Source organism: Amblyomma maculatum, chromosome 5, assembly GCF_055883805.1.
Source record: "Amblyomma maculatum isolate TAMU_Amacu chromosome 5, ASM5588380v1, whole genome shotgun sequence".
Lineage (NCBI taxonomy): Eukaryota > Metazoa > Arthropoda > Arachnida > Ixodida > Ixodidae > Amblyomma > Amblyomma maculatum.
In genome coordinates this window covers 156706540-156724876 of record NC_139348.1, presented here as the reverse complement: position 1 = coordinate 156724876, position 18337 = coordinate 156706540, and the positions used below count along the sequence as shown (strand labels likewise).

Here is an 18337-nt window from a genome sequence, read left to right as displayed (position 1 = left end):
AAAAGGGTTTTCCACAAATCCACACCTGTACCAACAATTAGAACACAGAGTTCAAAACAAGTTACATAAATACTGAGAGAGTCAACCTGTGACACCTTCACAATAAAATGCAATAGATACTGGAAAGGAATAAAATCTAGGGGGTAAATTACTAGTGCCCAGAACTTTTTGTGATACTTTTCTGTGAGCATAATAGCATATGTCCATAGAAATTTTTAGAAAGGCACATAAGCGTTCAAGTCACAGGAACTAATTACACCCCAGGCATGGGTGGAACCAGTGAATATTTTGCAGGCATGCAAGGATGCCTCAAGTATATAGCACCACAAAATGGTTTCTATTCCTGAAGTAAGGCGACCTAAGAGGCAAAATTTGAGCTCATCTTCATAAAAGAGATAGAACTGTCATTTGAGAATGCTGTTTGGGGTTAGGAATCACTAATTAGCTAAATTGAGGTTAGCTTTAAAAGTGGCTGATAATCTTTGTATACATTTTTGTTTTTAATGTTTAGCACCTTTTAGTAGGGAAGAGGTCATAGTACACTTGGTGACACAACAAGGCTTTTCAAAGGCTTTCATATCTTCATCAGGAAAATCAATTACTAAAGTATGTCTAACAATTGGTTATAAAGCTAAAGTGCATAATGTATATATCTTTCAGGTGCACAAACTTCACTATACCAATAAGACCTCCACTGTTAAGAGCAGACTCCATGCTGAGACTATACATGCATGCGCTCTTCACTCTCAGTTTAGATGATAAAAGTGGCAACCTCTAAAGACAGTTTGAAGCATACTGGTTAATCCTTGAAGACTTCATAAGCTTCAGATGACAAAGGTGCTTGAAAAAAAAAAAAAAAAAAAAAAAAAAAAAAAAAAAAAAAAAAAAAACTTGCAAATGCTGTTATGAATTTTCCTTTCTGACTCAAATGATGTGTGAAATGGCTCTCCCCGAAAATGTTAACTTTCACCGTTAACCTATTCAAATGCTGTTACATCAAGGAAGTCAAATATTAAGAAAAATAGAAAAAAAATATTAAGGATGGCATGTTTTACTCCCTTGGTGACATGTCGCTCGTGCCTCTTAAAACATCTCAAAATAGTTCACAGCCAGTATTCTGTACAGAACCATTTGAACGCTCACCTAAAACGACAGCAAGTTCAAATATGAATATTTTAGGCCACCGTCACCAGTTATTGCATCACTTTTCTTGTTATCATTCCCTGAGCGTGGCAAACCTTTGGCAACACGAGTTATAAAGGAAGTTACAGTCCGACAGCTGAAGCTCTTTCTCACACGGGCCTACAGGAACCAGGCATATATGCATTGTTCCTCGTTTTTTCCCAAGAAAAAAAATGTTTCAGAAAAGAAACAGCGGTTTAAGCGGCACCACATCGTGATGACCATCATCCAGTGACTCTATGAGCGGGCTACAATTATGACACATAGGAACTGCGAGTCCCTTGAGGCCCACGCGCGCGAGGCATCACTAGTCCTCCTTCCTCCTTGGCTCCGCACTGGGCACACAACGCGGGGAAGAGCTGCACGGCACGCGGGGGCCGTCAATGCTTTGGTCAGTGTAGGTGGGGGTAGTCCCTGAGGTAGTCCTTTAGCGCCGACGGCAACGGCTCCACAGTCCGGTAGGTGGGCACCTGCAGAGGCTTGGCGCCGCGGTTCAACGCGATGCGGCACAGGTGTTGCAGCGAGGCCGGCTCGCGATAGAGCGGCCTCGTCAGCACAATGGGCAGGTCCCTGCGGCCGTTGCTGTCCATCCACACGCAATTCTGTCCTTTTGCCGTACGGCTGAGCTGCACGTAGTGCTCCACCAGCGACACCACACACGGAAACCACGGCATGCACTGCAACAGCGCGTCCTCGCAGTCCAGACGGAACTGTCCGCGCCGGTAGTGGATGCGCGCGCTGGTCGGGCCGCGCTCTGTCTGCACGCTGAGCGCGAACAGGAAACGGTTGTCCGAGCTGTCACGCACCAGGAACGTGCCCACGGGACAGCCTCGCAAAAGACGGCCAGCCTCCTCCCAGGAGAGGCCCTCGTAGTAGTAGCCGCTGGTGCGTAGCGTCCGCTGGGCATCTCGGACACGGCTCAGGTCCGCCTCCAGGTCGCCTCCGCTTGCAAGAGGCTGCTGGTGGCCGCGCGTCGTCGCCACGGGCGGGGACGGAGGAGCTTCCATGCGCTGATGGTTGTGGTGGTGGTGCAGGCTTTCTTCTCGGCGCAGCCCGGGGGATGAGGCCCGTTCCTCTTGATCCCGCGTAGGTAAGGCGTTCGCGGTAGGAGGTGGGTCTTGCCGCAGTGGCGTCGAATGGTGCCAGCTGGGGGGAGACGGAGGCTTGGCGCTCCAGCCACAGTTGCAGCAGCGGCAGCACGAGGACGATGCCGGTGGGGGGGATGGCTGGTGGTGGGCCGCAGCGGCGCAGATGGGGAAGGCCACGAGGAAGAGCGCCTGCTTGTCGGACCCACAGCCGGGGGGCGAGGGCGACCGCAGTTGGGTCGACCACATGCCGCCGCCTCCGGCCAGCGTCGCGGCGTACACGTCAGCAGCACCAGCACAGGGACAGCAGCAGAGAGGGCCGCCGCAGGAAGCGCGGGCGCACGACGTGGGCTCGGCTGTCGTCCGGCCGCCGATGACCATCTGAAAGGACAACGACAGTGTTAGGATTACAAAGATTTCCATTAGTCTACTAATGCTTCTACGCAATGTCAGTTACAGATGTGTGTTTTACTCCTGTTACATCCGCAGGGACAAATTTCATCGCATAATAAGGCATGCCCCGTGCAGTGCCTGAGAAGACATTACAGTCTTGTACATGACCCTGCTGATAACAGTGGGGACACGCAATACCCCGAACAGCTGCATCTGTCCTTCACTAAGTACTCATTTGCACAGCACATAGCGCCGCTGGGTGTCACTAGGCAAATGTTTAAAAGGGACGTGAGAGGACGCAGGGAATGAAAGGGGCAATGCATATGAACACTTTTTCACGCTTATGACGTGCCGTGACGCGTTATGAGCACAATCACTTCCACGGAGGCGGTGGAACAAACTGCCTTCACCATCACCAAAACACTTCACCATCGGTCATAAAAATCGCCGCTATTGACTGATGGGATAAGTCGACCCAGTTAAGTTTCATCGTTGCAGTTAAACATGAAGCTGAAAAAAAAACACACACACACACACAACGTATTGCCTTGTCACGTTATCTCATCCTCATTACATTACAACGGATTCTGCAACCGGTATATTTTTTTTGTCCGTCTACCTTATTCCCTCACGAATTCTGGGCTAGTGGCGGTGAACGAACTCTCGTGGCCTTGGGCGACCCCGTCCACGGAGAACTGACGTTCGCCACCTTATGTAGCTAAAAGCATCTGCCGACAGCTCTCGCTCATAGAAAGTCGACGAAAATGAGGGGAGCGCCCCGAACTTTCCACCAACACAGGTATAGATAGAAGACAAAACACAATAAATGAGAGTACCCCTTTCATATAGAGAGAGACTAAAGAGTAACTCGACACAGCTGGTCCGTAATTTCGGGAAAGCAATTCCGGTTCGCGACGCGTCGTGTAGTACCAGGAAGCCGCACAGCCAGCTTAGCGTCGCCGGGTTTCCCACCACCTGGTGCGCGCGTGTCGCTGCACACGGATCTATAAAAAGCAGACACGCACGCACGGTACGAGGATATATCGCCACCTGGCGCGACAGTGCGCGAGACGCTCCGCCGGTGCGATCAGTATGCATGCAGCCATGGTGAAAAAGTCTTCATGCCAAATAGCTATTAAGGCGCCCTCACTCTTTAGGTTGCCTTACTGAAGGGCTTCACTGTCAGGCTAAACTTTATGTAGAACTCAGTCCTCTTTAGGCGTCGCCTAACAAACCTATCGCAGGCGCACTATGGTAGAGGTCGCTGGGGCAATTCCCAATAAACATATATGATTTATTCCTTGCAGTTGACGATGACGTCACTGTGCTCTGAACATGACAGCGTGCTCCGCTGTCGTAGCCAGTACGTGCGTGCGTAAGCAGATGGGTCAATGAAGGGAGGATGAGTGAACGACGGTATACTGTTCTGGAGTATTTACGTTTCACTGCTCTTAAGTTGAAGAAGCACGACGTAGACTGTTCCGAATTATAGTTTCGGACACCTAAGTGCGCGTCAAAGACACCGTGTCGAACAGGAAGGCTTTTGTGGGTAGTTTCACTACGATATCGAAAGTTGTACACAGCAAACCATGCGAGACACCAACATGTCTAGCCTGAGAAGAAGGACTCGGCGATAGCTCATCCCGAGAACGACGTCAGAGTATGTGTATCTAGGCTTTGACAAGAAAGCCGAAAACTAAGAGAGACCGCTGACACACTAGAGAGATTTAGTTTACCGTGACCCTCTACCGCTGATTGGTCCCGACGCGGCAGGTCTATGTGCCGACATGCAGTATGTGGCGCCATCTGTCGGCGTCAATGGGATCTGAGCATGCGCAGTGGAACGCGCTGTGGCGGATCACGGTAAACTAAAACTCTCTACTGACAGCGCTGCGACCGCTTCCAGTAGCCGCATAAAGCGGAATGAACGCTTGTGGTATAGTCGACGTTCCAACCAGTTCGAAAAAGCAGATTACGTAACGGACGTAACTAAAGCGGTTCGGCTAACGAGGTCCATTGACTGCGTGAACCCGCGCAGGGGGCACAGAAAAGGCGAGCGAGCGTGCAAGTGCAGATCGGGAACTTCAATGCACGCCTAACGCAACAAGCGTGCAGAAGGAGAGAAAACGATACAGGCTGTTACGAGAAATCGAGTAAAATACACGAAAACGTTGCGGTTCAAAAATCAAAGCCCGGAAGAAAGAAACCAGTTACGAAAAAAAAAAAAAAAAAAGAGCACTCTGACTTGAAAGTGATCGTAGGTATATGTAGGTCGACACAACATTGGATTGGTATGCATCAGTGAAAAGCGTTTTTTTTTTTTTACTACTTGTAATTAAGACCCTAAAACATTCCGTTCCTTCTTTTCTTTTTTAGTATTTTTAATGTCTGACATATACAACCCTTGTCAAATGTCTTCAGGAAAACGTGCAATGAAGCATTCACGGCAACCATCGGGAGTGCTATGCCAGTCCCCACACTAGGCGACAGGAAAGCGATCCATGTGGCCTGAAAACTTTTTCAACTAAGGATTTACAAATATTCGCCTTTATGCTACTCGCACCTGCACGAGGAATACATACTGGTAGTGCAGAGCACAAGCAATGAGAAAAGGCTGTCAAACCTTCCACTGCCAACGTTTTTATTCCCTGCCATTCAGACGATGCAGAATAAGTATGTTTGGATTCGAGCCGATAGAAGTACAGACTTCCGCTCGAGTTTGACGGGGACGTGATGCTCGGCACAGCTGCTATGTGGACACGCGCCAAAACCGACCCAGCCTTCAAAAGGGACACTCGCTGGGGAGGACTGAAGGACGACCTTCGAGCCATCATAGGAGGGGCTCATTCGAATACACAATGGCGCGTCGTGCAAAAACAGATAAACAAGACAGAGGGCGCTGCGGTCACCACTACCAAGGACCTCGCGTTCACGACACTACCATTGATAGGCACTGACACGGCTCCTTACATGTGAAATGCGGAAAGATCGATTAGACGAAAAGGAAAAAAAAAAAAAGGGGGGGGGGGGGGCACGTGATGCACGATACGCGAGCGCAATGACACGCGTCACGAATGCGGCAGCGCTAACGAGCCCCCCATTGACTGCGATACCACGTGCATAGGAGAAAAATGAGAGAGAGAGAGAGAGAGAGAGAGAGAGAGAGAGAGAGAGAGAGAGAGAGAGAGAGAGAGAGAGAGAGAGAGAGAGAGAGAGAGAGAGAGAGAGGTGGGGTGTGGAGGAGACCGAGCGCGGGGCTTCGGACAATGCGCGGCGCTTTGAGTTCAGCGCCTGCGTACTACATAACTGACGCTCAACACAATTTACACTGCAGGAGATGCGCGACTGAGACAGGGGAGAAGGACGCCTGCACGACATTGCCCTTTCTTGCGCTTCTCTTTGTTGTAGTTGTTGTTCGTTATAAAAGAGGGAACAAACAGGTTGTCACCGTTTGCGAAGGTATCCAGTCAGATAGCGCTTAAGAAATGAGGGCAAACAACAAATGAAGAAGATAGTTCTGGTGGCCAAAACATCGAGACAAAAACGTGACCAGGCTCCTCAAAGATATTTCGTGAATGGAAGTAAATAAATCAGCCTTCTATTTGCTACGGTACTCGGCGGTCTTGGTGCGACACCGCACAAGAAAACCATTGCCGGTTTTCTATACCTAACCCGTGCCGATCCCCCGCTTCATTGAAACGTTCACAAGAGCAATACTTGGCGTAAAGGCAAAACTATAGTATGCATACGTAGGTACTGCATTGGAAAAAGGGCGACACTGCGTTTTCGGAGTCCAATAATTCGACTCATTAAGGTCCAGTGGACTACGCCAGCGCAAGATTCCCTCGAATGTGAAATTTGTGCTTTTTTTTTTTATTCACTATTCTGCTAAAACTTGCTTCCAGCACCTGTTAAGGCTGCAAAAATTACCCTTCATCAAGCCATCATCCGCGTCATCATCAGCCGGACTATACGAAGACCTCTCCCATATCCCTCCAATTAACCCGGACATGTGCTAGCTGCATCCACTTGACTCCTGCGAACATCTTAAACCTCATCCGCTCATCTGACTTTTTGGCACCCCCCCCCCCCCCCCCCCCCCCCCCGCTATGATTTACTTCTCTTGAAATCCAATTAGTTACCCTTTTCGACCATCAATCATCCTCTCTTCGCACTACATGCCGTGCCCATTCCCATTTCTTCTTAATTTCCACTAGAATGTCATTAACTCGAGTTATTTCTCTGACCAACTCTGCACGCTTCCTACTTCTTAACGGTACATCTACCATTTTGCGTTTTTAGCTCTGCGCTATCCTCAACTTAAGTAAAGACCTTTTCATTAGCCTCCACGTTTCAGCCCCATTAAAGAGTAGCTTGATAGTAAACCAGCGTCAGCAAAATTCCTTGAATCCCCCCCCCCCCCCCCCCCCCTTTCGCGGAAGACAAACATTAACTTTTGCAGACAGCTACAACCAAGGCTCGCCGTGTCTTTGTGTTTAATTCCACTGTCATCAATCATCACCTAAGTTTATTATGCTACAATGGACGACCTAGAGGGCAGATGGCTATACCGGCAATTTTCGACTCCTGTTTTGCTCCAGTCGCTGCCGCACATTACAGGAATTTGAGAAAACTTTATTTGGCTCCAGAAGCTATTCCAGGAAATAACGGAAACCTTAGAAGCGAGAACTGCGCGTCATCTCAGCCTATGAGCTGCCCGCACCTGCGAAGATGGAGAAGTCAGTTGGTTGGGAACTGACAAATCACCTATTGTTTGCGCCGAAATATATTAGGTCGCATGTATCGTCTACCCAGAACGACTGGATGCGTATGCGTAGTCGGTTAAGCGGTATCTCCTGTAGCGGACGATGCACCACATGACAGCGTCACAGGCTCCGCCTCCTCCTTCGACGACGCACGATTCTGGCGGCGGCCGCCTTGTGCGCTTCTAGAAGTACAACTACGTATTTCATACTAGCGCCTTCACCCTCCCCCCTTCAAGAAAAAAAAAAAGGAAAAAATTGTCATTATGAACTTTTACCAACTCGAAAAACTCAACGTTTTTACTAAAAAAGCAACTCTTCTATGAAGGAATATTTGTATTTTCGTTTTCTTTTTCCTAGTAGAGCCTATGTGTCGTGCAGTAACTGTGCATGACTCCCAGAGAGACGCAATAATAATTTTAAAAAAAGGTTCCATTCGCTCAGTCGTCTGTTCCCGCTGTCTGCCCTGCGCATAAAAGCTGCTGCGAGACGGCATACCATCCGTAGTCTAGTCCACTGTGGGAACTCCAGTAACAAAAAGCAAGTCGTTTAAAAATTCTTCCACCGGGCAGCTACACATGGGCAGCGCAGTAGCAGCAGACGCCAAGTATATTTTTCTAGGTAGTACACATCAGCCATGGCCGTAGCAAGCGATAAGTATGCCCGAATAGTACGCATATGCGACGCCTGTACGAGACAGCAACGTGTGTGCCGGGTAGCCACAAATCAGAGGCACCAGTAGCAGGCGACGAAGTCGTTTTTATAAGCAGTACACATCCGTAGCGCCTGCACCAAACAATAACTCGAGCGCTCGGCGGCACGTATTTGTGGCGACGGGAGCAGGCATGCGCTCTTAGTGACAATGCACTATACTCGCTTTTTTTTTTTTTTTTTTTTTCAGACATCAAGTCATTTCATTATAGGGGTAAATGCGAGCAACCCCATTAGATCGCGGCTGTAATACAGCACACAGAGGAAGATGTTTCACAAATCCGGAAACCGCGCAACGCACGAAAGTGAGCACACTCACCGGCAATCCGGCGCCCTTCGCGTTCGCGGCAAAGCCGCGGTGGTCGTCACATTTCCGTTTCGCCGAGTCGGCCGAGGGCCGGCAGAGCCCGCCAACACCCCCGCCGTAGTAGTCCACAAAGCAGCGCTCGAAGGCGACGCCCGCACAAGGCATCCCAATGCACACTTGGAAATCGCGTCACGAATTAAACAGAAGCGAAAAAAAAAAAGGGGGGGGGGGGGGGGGGGGGGACTGGACGAAATAAATTAATTATGCCGCAGCCGCGTGAAGACGCCCAGTAACTCCATCCTCAATACGAAGAACGCACACAAAAATATAGACGGCTTCGTCAGTTCGTGCCTGGCTCGTCTTCTGTCTCTGGCCGTCCTTTGGTCCGCGAAGCGAGCACACGCATGCTCCGAGCAACAGCTTCGGAAACGCACCAATCTGAGCAGAAACGACGCAGCCGATCCCACCACGCGAGCGCGATGAGAGAACTCGTCGCGTCGACTGAGCGACACACTCCGATAATCTGCGCTTCCAACGAAACGCGTTGCGCTCGCTGTCTCTACGCCGTGCGCAGCCGCTCGACGGAAGCGCTGTTCGAGCGCGGGTGAGAGACAGACCTTTGTTTCGACAGCGGGGCTCTCTCTCTCTCCCCGCACCTCCCTTTCTCTCTCGACAGAGCGATCCGGGATCTCCCTCTCTCACTCGCTGATCTTTCGTTTCCAGAGAAGCACATTTGCGCCTCAATTCTCCGTAATCCAGAGCAAAACGGTGCCATTGTTCGCGCCGACAAGGGTGATGGATCGCGGACGCATATCTCCGTTTCTCTCCCTCGGCAGCACGGCGGCACAAATAATTGCCAACGAGATGACGACAGGAGCAGAAAGAAACGCAACGCCATTCTAGCTTCGGGCGAAATCGCGCGTTTACACTTGCGCATTGGACGTCGAATGAAAAATAGCCCGAATGCTGAGCATTCTGCTAATCGCCAAAAGTCGACGCCACTAAACAAATTCCGACAGCCACAACTGTTGTCTGCGTGTAACTAGCAATTAACCTTTTTCCGGTAACACAGCTCTCATGCGGCCGCCAGGCGAAGTACGATTGACGGGACGAGTTACGCAGAATTTGTGCGGAAAGTCATTCCTATACTTCGTCTCACAAGATATCTGCAGCACTGCGAAAGCAGAGGAGCAATTGTGCTCCTAAGTGCCTCTCGACCTTGCGCACTATAATAGAAAATTGTGCTCGTACCGTCGCCCCCCCCCCCCCTCCTCCTATATTTTGGGGGACGAGCTAGAGGAGCGTAGGAGCACAATTCCCTATTGTAGTGCGCGTGATCCTAATTGGATCGGGGTGCCTCTGCCTTTCGCAGTGCTGCAAACATCTTGTGAAATGAAGTATAGTAGTGGGCTGGGCTCGTTTTACAAGTAATAGTTGAGTGCAGGGTTGGTCTCGTCTAACCTGTGCAGAGACGCGTGAGGCATCTGCGAACATACCGTGACACACTACCCCACCCTCCACCCCTTGTTAAACCTTGAATATGACAACAGGAAGCTGGCAACCTGGCCGTGTCTTCTCTGTTGAGGTGAGCTGGGGGAGGCAGGGACGATACAATGGGTCCATTCCGAAGACCTAGAAGATGCTGGCACTGCGCGCAATTATTGTGCACCAGTTCGTCGCGACTGTGAAGCGAGGGATGTCGTTTCGCAGAAAAGCACGTGCAGCCAAGTATTCTCTCTATTTTCGCGTGGAATCCCGGTGAAGATGGCGGCCCAGGAAGATTCGTGCAGTGGCGCTACTTGAAAGAGGTCCATTTCAACGCAGCAGACACGTATGACGAAAGCATATTTTTGAAGACTGGGCACTGACGAATGTCGACGGAGTGTAAAAATTATTAAAACGTAGCATACGAAACTGCAGTACACGTACCAGACGACATTATTACACAAAAGTCCCGGCATCAGAGTGTCGTCTGCCTGATGCAAAATTACCCCCTGGATATGGCAGCAGACGACCTCGGCTGCGGCAGCCCCCACACCGAGCTATTTTGATAAAACTAAACGGATCGGTTGAAAATTGTACGCATGCATGATTCTCGCCTTACCAGTCGGACCATATGCGAAACGCTAAGCTACATAAGCCCGGCCGGTGACCCACGCAAATATTATTGTTGCTGTGCAGCTGTAAAAAGGTTGTCAAATACGGCAAAACTTGATTCATCACTAACTTTGAGTGCATATTACACAGCCAGCAGGTTGCAAGAATAAATTCATTCGCCAAAGTTGCCAGAAGACAGCGAGTTTATATAGGTGCTGCCAGACTCAAAGATGGCTGATTTTGTATCCGCCAAATGATAGCGATAAATATTTTGCTTAGGACAATCTTTTGATTTCCAAAAGTAAAGCCGACTTTACAAAAGGTAGGGGTACCAAGGGACAACCATTATTCTAAAAATGGCTGTAGCATAGCAACTTGACGAAGTTCAGGGACCGCTCAGGTAGACGCGCGAATCCTAGTTCGACCGCACAAGGTGAGCAGGCGGAACACAGCGTTCTGTCTACGGGGGAGACGCTTGCGTATTTTTCCGGCCTCATATTACGTGTGCTCGGTGCCGGAAACACGTCACGGAAGACAGCCGGATTTACGACAGCTGCACCGTGGACACGGAAAGAGACATGAAGGCCGCAAAACTCGGTACGCGCTATCGGCTTTGCCAAGATACCGGGCCAATTCGTTACGAGGTCTTTGGAGCGTCGGCTATTAATGGTCGGCTCCTCTCCACACACACACACACAAATCGCAACGCTAAAATTTGCAAACAGAGCTTTTCAATCATATATCGGTTCAGTTACGAAACTCTTGATTGATAGATATCAGATCCGAGTGACACACGCGAGATCAAAAAAGAGCCAACACCAGTGGAATTCATGTGGCCGATTAGCCAGGCGAAATTAATTCTATTTGCCAGCAAATGGCGCAACAATTAGCAGACTCTAAATTTGGCTTTTTTTTTTTCTTCTCATATAAAGTATAGCAAAGCAACGAGCATGACTGAAGGTGAGTTCTGCCAAAGAAAAGGGTTAGGTCCCGTTGTCAAGTAGGTGTGCGTTACAACCATCACGTAAGAGCGCGTTCAGATTACATTCGGCGCAAAGAGATAGCGAAACGAATAACATGCCCGACGAGTGCCGCACGCAGTACACGACTCGCGTAAGGTCACAGAAAGAAAAAAAAAAAAAAGAACTATTGGGTAAGGTCAAAAGAAAGCTTACGGGCCGAACGCCGCTTGTCGACTTCTATCTATCGCAGACGACATGGGTTGCTTCGAGACCCCTTGAATAAGGAACAACTAAGGACGAAATAATGATCCTAACGAGGAAAAAATGAAATCACAAGATCAAAATATATTGCTCAACAATGACCGCTGCAAGGATGCAAATGAAGCAAAGTTGCTCAGCGAGTGGCAAATGTGCCCGCAGACAAAGCTGCTCAATGCAGAAGATGGTCGAGATGAGCGGCGTTAAATGCAGCAGACGATTTTTTTTTCTCTCGAGCAGACGAATTGCAAGAAAAGGCCAGGCAGATGGAGGCGAAACGAAGAGGCGTCCGTGTGCTGTGCGATGTCAGTGAGATGGGATCCTTGCCCCTGGGACAGGTAGGTCACCGCCGCTAGCGGCGGGGGCTAGCCTGCCACTGATTTTTATCTGTTATATGCCGTCATTGCACCCGCCACCGCTTCGGTGGTGGTGGACGACGGCTGTTGTTGCAGCGCGTGTCTTTCTGTCCCTCTTCTTTTTTCTTTCCTCTCTATTTTCTCTTCTGTCCACACGAGGCAGCGGAGGTGGCTCAGCTACAGAGCCAGTAGCAGGCCCGTGCATTTTATTTTCTTTCTTCCTACAGCCACAACAACATGACAATGCACGGTCGAAATTACTCCGTAGCCTTCTACTACAACTCTTCTTTCTCTCCCGCCTTCCTCACTCCCCTACGGAAGTGTCAGATTAACATACTATGCCATACACTGACCTACCTGCTTTAATTTTCCTGAAATTTTTATTTCTCCCTTCCACGTCCGTTGAAGATGCCCTTGGCTGACATAAAGCTTACGGCGTACAGAGCCAAAGGCGTGGAGACGTTTCGTTCTTCGTCAGAAGGTTTCGTAAAAAAGATATTCAGTGCTACACAAAAAGCACGGATAGTGTAAGAAAACGCAGGACGGGCGCTGTGTCCACCGTCCAGTGTCCGCGTCTTTTGTGTAGCGGTGAATATATTTTTACGCAACCATGATTCACCAACTAGCCCAGCAACGTGTTTTGATAAGGACAGAAACGTGGTGGGCTAGGTGGTGTTGGGTGGGCATGGTCAAGCCTCACAAGTGGTTCCTTTAGGGCACATAGGACAAAGGGGCTTGTGGACAAGGAGCTATTCGCGCTTGCTAGGTGAACAGCATCTACCGTTGTAATGGCGGGCGTGCGGAAGGGAGATCCACCCGCTGGGAGGGGGTCGTCGTTTCAGCAACAATAACAAGGGTGAAGCCCTCTGACGGTCACTTATCGGATATGGCGAAAGGACAACGCCAAATTAGTGTTCTCAACCGTGGGGTTGGACTGACCACGTGCACAGTGCCAACGCGCAGGCGACACGGGGTTACGAAGAGAGGGACCTGCATACAAGTTAAGGTTGTAGGGCAGTGATCTGGATTCGGATTCGGCAGGCTAATATGCTTGCTTGAAATACTGCCATTTGTATGCTTTGACTTTTGTTGCTCTTTGCTTTCATATGCGTCTCCGGAGAGAGTTGTTAGTTCTAGAAACATCTAGAGGGGTGCGGTAAGCAGCAAGCAATCAATCGTTGTGATGCTTGCTGTGATAGGCTATTATTCAAACGTGGGCTGGGACCCGAGGCATTAAAACGGAGCTGCAGGGCCCAGTCTAGTGTTCTGTGTTATGGCTTAACTCATCTTCAGCTAGTCTGAGCTAGCCAGATTCATGTATCACCCAAGCTTGCTGTATACATTGTATTGTATAAACTTCAGTTAATCTTTTTTGCTATCTCCAAGTGTCGTTATCCATATTTCATTACTCATCGTCATTCCACCTCACCGTCCCGGAAGAACAAGACTTGGAATTTACTGGTAGCAACTGTGTGAGCCTGTTTGATTGCACCCTGTTTGATTGCCTGTTTGATTTGGAGAGGGGGGGGGGGGGGGGGCACCTTCTCCCGCCTACTTTGACCATAATCGTTTGTGCTTTACGACATACCGTATATTAAAAACAGAAATAAGAGCAAAGACAACAAGAAAAAAAAAACAACTAACAACACTGTTTTATATATATACGGTGCAGAAAAGACACACCGGCGGTAAGCTATATAGGGCGGACTTAATGCACCGTTGCGCGTTGCGTCTATCAAGTTGTAGCTGTCCGTAAGACGAGAGAGAACAAGGCAATTTGCACCGCGCGAAAAGCCACACGCATGCACACAAATTACACGCCCGTGTTGCTAAAGCGCTACTTTTTTTTTTTTTCTACTTCTAGGAAGGCATACTCCTAGAACCCACGCAGGCCACCCGGAGTCAAGTGCCATCACATGTCGGTCTTATGTGTCCTCTTCCCTTTACGAGCTCGAGACGCGTCGTCAAGACTACGTCAACTACTGGGAAACGGAGGTGGCATGAAATGAGCTGTCACCATCCTCTCGGAATCGACAAATGTACGACTCTCGGCCGGCTTTCGTTGTTCACCTGGCATTCCGCCATAACTGTTCTTTTTGATTCCCGTCCTTTTTCTCTCTCTCTCTCCCTATTTCTACCGGGTTGCAACGAACTATACCGCTACATGCTGAAGCGGCCAGGTGCAACTATAGGTGTGGTTCCTCTAGGTGAAAGATATTTTGCCAATTTTGAGATATCAGCCTAAAGTTGTTATTTTCCCGTTTGTCCCCCCCCCCCCCCTTATCACTTGTCCAACAACACACGTTGAATTTGTTAATCACGTGAAACTCCAACGATTAAGGTGTTGGTCATTTTGTTTCTGGAACCTGAGAACACATATTAGGTGCTGAAAAGCTGTGATCATTGCTCTGGCTAGGCCTTCTTTTTCTTATTTTAAAATTTGCCACTTCTTACAACAAAAAATGTAAGTGACTGCGAGTTCGGCGTGGGCACAGCGAGAGACGGCAGCTATTTTACACGAACCCGAAAAACAACTGCTTCCAACTAAACAGAGATGCAGGAAACGCAGAAACAAATAACTGGAGAAAACAACAAGGCTAGCATCGTTAAGTTTCGCGCACGTGGCGAGATTCTTGCAACGAATAAGAAGCAGCAATCGAAGTCCCCTCTCTGGGAGGAAGAAGTGAGACGTCTCGTAACAAAGTAGAGCGAAGCGAAGCAAAGAAAAAAAAAACACGTACAATTACGAGGGGCACTGCGAGTGGGAGGGTGCGGCTTGAAAGTCACCTCAGAGCCTGGAACACAAGGTGCGCGCCAGGAGCACATTCCCAGGAACTCTAACGAGGCGACACCGGTGGACTCGGCATTGCAACTCTCCGGCAATCGCACATTCATTTCACTCAGACGACGCGGCAGAGGCCTCTGAGTTAAAACCGATGTGGGATTAACAATGAACCGATTGCGAAAAGCGCCTTTTTGCACGTCTGCACTAATTGAATTGAGATCAGTAGTCTTGCGTAAATAAACGGACACCTCGAAACAAGGCGCCCCAGGTGTTTAGAGAGAAAGAAAAAAAATATTGAACAAACGACGGCGCTCGTGAGAGGAAGGACGTTTTAGCGATATTACAGAGCGAATCGAGGTTTACCAGAGAGGCGACAACTAGGAGTAGGTTTCCTTGTCAATAAGTATATAGCGGGTAATATAGATGAATTCTATAGTATTAATGAGAGGGTTGCAGGCATCGTAATTAGGCTTAATAAGCGGTATAAACTGAAGGTTGTACAGGCCTATGCACCTACATGTAGTTATGATGACCAGGCAGTTGAAAGCTTCTATGAAGATGTAGAATCGGCAATGCGAAAAGTAAAGACGCAGTATACTGTACTAATGGGCGACTTCAATGCCAAGGTAGGGAAAAAACAGGCAGGAGGCAAGGCAGTAGGTGACTATGGCATTGGATCTAGGAATAGCAGGGGGGAGTTACTAGTTGAGTTTGCAGAGCGCAATAACTTACGAATCATGAATACCTTCTTCAGCAAACGGAAGAACCGAAAATGGACATGGAAAAGTCCTAACGGAGAGACTAAAAATGAAATCGACTTCATAATGTGTTCAACCCCCGCCATTGTGCAGGATGTAGAGGTAATCGGGAAAGTTCGATGTAGTGACCACAGGATGGTGAGGTCCCGAATTAGCCTAAATCTGAAGAAGGAACGCAATAGATTAGTAAGAAAGAAACCCATCAACGAATTAGCGGTGAGGGGGAGGGCAGAAGAGTTCAGGATCTCGCTACAGAATAGGTATTCAGCTCTAACTGAGGATGGCGACATTACCCTAGAGGCAAGGAACAATAATTTCAGAGATATCATTACTGAGTGCGCGGTAGAAGTAGGCGGTAGGATAGTTAGAGAGGATACCGGTAAGCTGTCTAAGGAGACGAAAGATTTGATTAAGAAACGACGGAGTATGAAAGCTTCCAATCCAACAGACCAGATCGAATTGGCCGAGATATCAAAGCTAATCAATAAGCGCAAGGTGGCCGATATAAGGAAGTATAACATGGAGAAAATTGAGCATGCTGTAAAGAACGGGGGAAGCCTTAAAGCGGTAAAGAAGAAATTGGGCATAGGCAAAAACCAGATGTATGCGATAAGGGACAAGGCGGGCAACGTCATCACTAATATGGACAAGATAGTCAAAGTAGCCGAGGAGTTCTATACAGATCTCTACAGTAGCCAATGTAGTCAGGACCGTAATGAGATTGGCGTCAGGGAAAAACAGTCAGACGTTCCACCAGTGACGAAGGACGAGGTCAAGAAAGCATTAGAAACTATGAAAAGGGGGAAATCAGCTGGAGAGGATCAGATAACCACAGATTTGCTGAAGGACGGGGGGGATATCGTGCTGGAAAAACTGGCCACCCTGTATACGCAGTGCCTGGTGTCATCGACGGTACCGGAAGCATGGAAGAATGCAAACATTATCCTCATTCACAAGAAAGGGGACTCTAAGGACCTTAAAAATTACAGACCAATCAGCTTACTGTCTGTTACGTATAAGGTATTTACTAAGGTAATCGCTAATAGAATCAGGACAACCTTAGACTGCAATCAAGCAAAGGATCAAGCAGGGTTTCGGAAACGGTACTCTACTATCGATCATATCCATACCATCAATCAGGTGATAGAAAAATGCGCGGAATATAACCAGCCCTTATACATAGCATTCATTGATTACGAAAAAGCATTTGACTCAGTTGAAACCTCGGCGGTGATGCAGGCATTGCGAAATCAGGGGGTAGACGAGCCGTACGTGAAAGTGCTGGAAGATATATATAGTGGCTGCACAGCAACCATAGTTCTGCATAAAGAAAGTAACAAAATTCCCATAAAGAAAGGTGTTAGGCAAGGAGACACAATCTCCCCAGTACTATTCACAGCTTGTTTAGAGGAAGTATTCAGAGACTTGGAATGGGAGCAGTTAGGGATAAGGGTAGATGGAGAATACCTCAGTAATCTGCGATTTGCTGATGACATTGCCTTGCTAAGCAACTCGGGAGATGAACTGCAAATAATGATTGATGACCTAGACAGGAAAAGTAGAAAGGTAGGCTTGAAAATCAATATGCAGAAGACTAAGGTAATGTTCAACAGCCTCGGGAAGGAACAGGAGTTTACATTAGGTAGCGAAATACTGGAAGTAGTAGGCGAATATATCTACTTAGGACAGGTAGTAACCGCAGATCCGGACAATGAAAAGGAAATAACAAGAAGAATAAGATTGGGATGGAGCGCATTTGGCAAGCACTCGCAGATTATGACTAGCAGCTTACCGGTATCGCTCAAGAGGAAAGTATACAACAGTTGCATCTTGCCTGTACTCACCTATGGGGCTGAAACGTGGAGGCTAACCAAGAGAGTTCTACTTAAGTTGAGGACAACCCAGAGGGCTATGGAACGAAAAATGGTAGGGGTAACATTAAGAGATAGAAAGCGTGTAGAGTGGGTCAGAGAAATAACTCAAGTTAACGACATTCTAGTGGAAATTAAGAAGAAGAAATGGACATGGGCAGGACATGTAGTGCGAAGAGAGGATAACCGATGGTCGCTGAGGGTAACAAACTGGATTCCAAGGGAAGGAAAGCGTAGCAGGGGGCGGCAGAAAGTTAGGTGGGCGGATGAGATTAAGAAGTTCGCAGGGGTCAAGTGGATGCAGCTAGCACAGAACCGGGTTAAGTGGAGAGATATGGGAGAGGCCTTCGCCCTGCAGTGGGTATAATCAGGCTGATGATGATGATGATGATGACAGAGCGAATACATTTTTAGGCTCTATACACCACTGTTTTTCATCCCTTCATGAAACATCACAACTACACCGCCTTCAGTTTGGCGCTATTTGGCCTGAGTCGCCCTTGCGCCATTAAAATCCATCATCATCATCATCAGGAAGGACGTTGCGGAACGGACTTCCGGGAAATAGGAAGGAAAATCTGCTCATACTGGCGTTGTTCTTCGACGCTGTGGGTTGAGCACTGCCTTCTTCCAACTGCTTGGAAAGCTGGAGTCACAACTATTGCTCCTTTACTTTTGCTTCGAGGAGACAAGAAGGGAGAAAGCAATTTAAGGCGGCGAAGAAGGCGAAATGAAGTAAAAAAAAACAGCGAAACAAGGGCACAGAAAAGGAGGAATAAGCGCAATACGAAAAGAAATAAATTATGAAT

General features: G+C 48.3%; 1 protein-coding gene across 2 annotated transcripts in view; it reads right to left on the bottom strand.

Moving 5' to 3' along the window:
- Positions 1 to 873: 873 nt before the first annotated feature.
- Positions 874 to 18337, bottom strand: part of LOC146190071 (suppressor of cytokine signaling 2-like) — a 40769-nt gene continuing 23305 nt past the window's right edge. The window contains exons 1-2 of one of the 2 annotated variants that reach the window (XM_084604809.1): positions 8454 to 9025; positions 874 to 2648 (exon numbers count right to left, since the gene is read on the bottom strand). In XM_084604809.1, coding sequence (XP_084460935.1) covers positions 1575 to 2648; positions 8454 to 8606 — 1227 coding nt within the window. In that variant the 5' untranslated portion in view covers positions 8607 to 9025 and the 3' untranslated portion in view covers positions 874 to 1574. Of the gene's footprint in view, positions 2649 to 8453; positions 9026 to 18337 lie in introns of those variants that run through there. The other variant, XM_084604810.1, reaches the window with a different exon arrangement.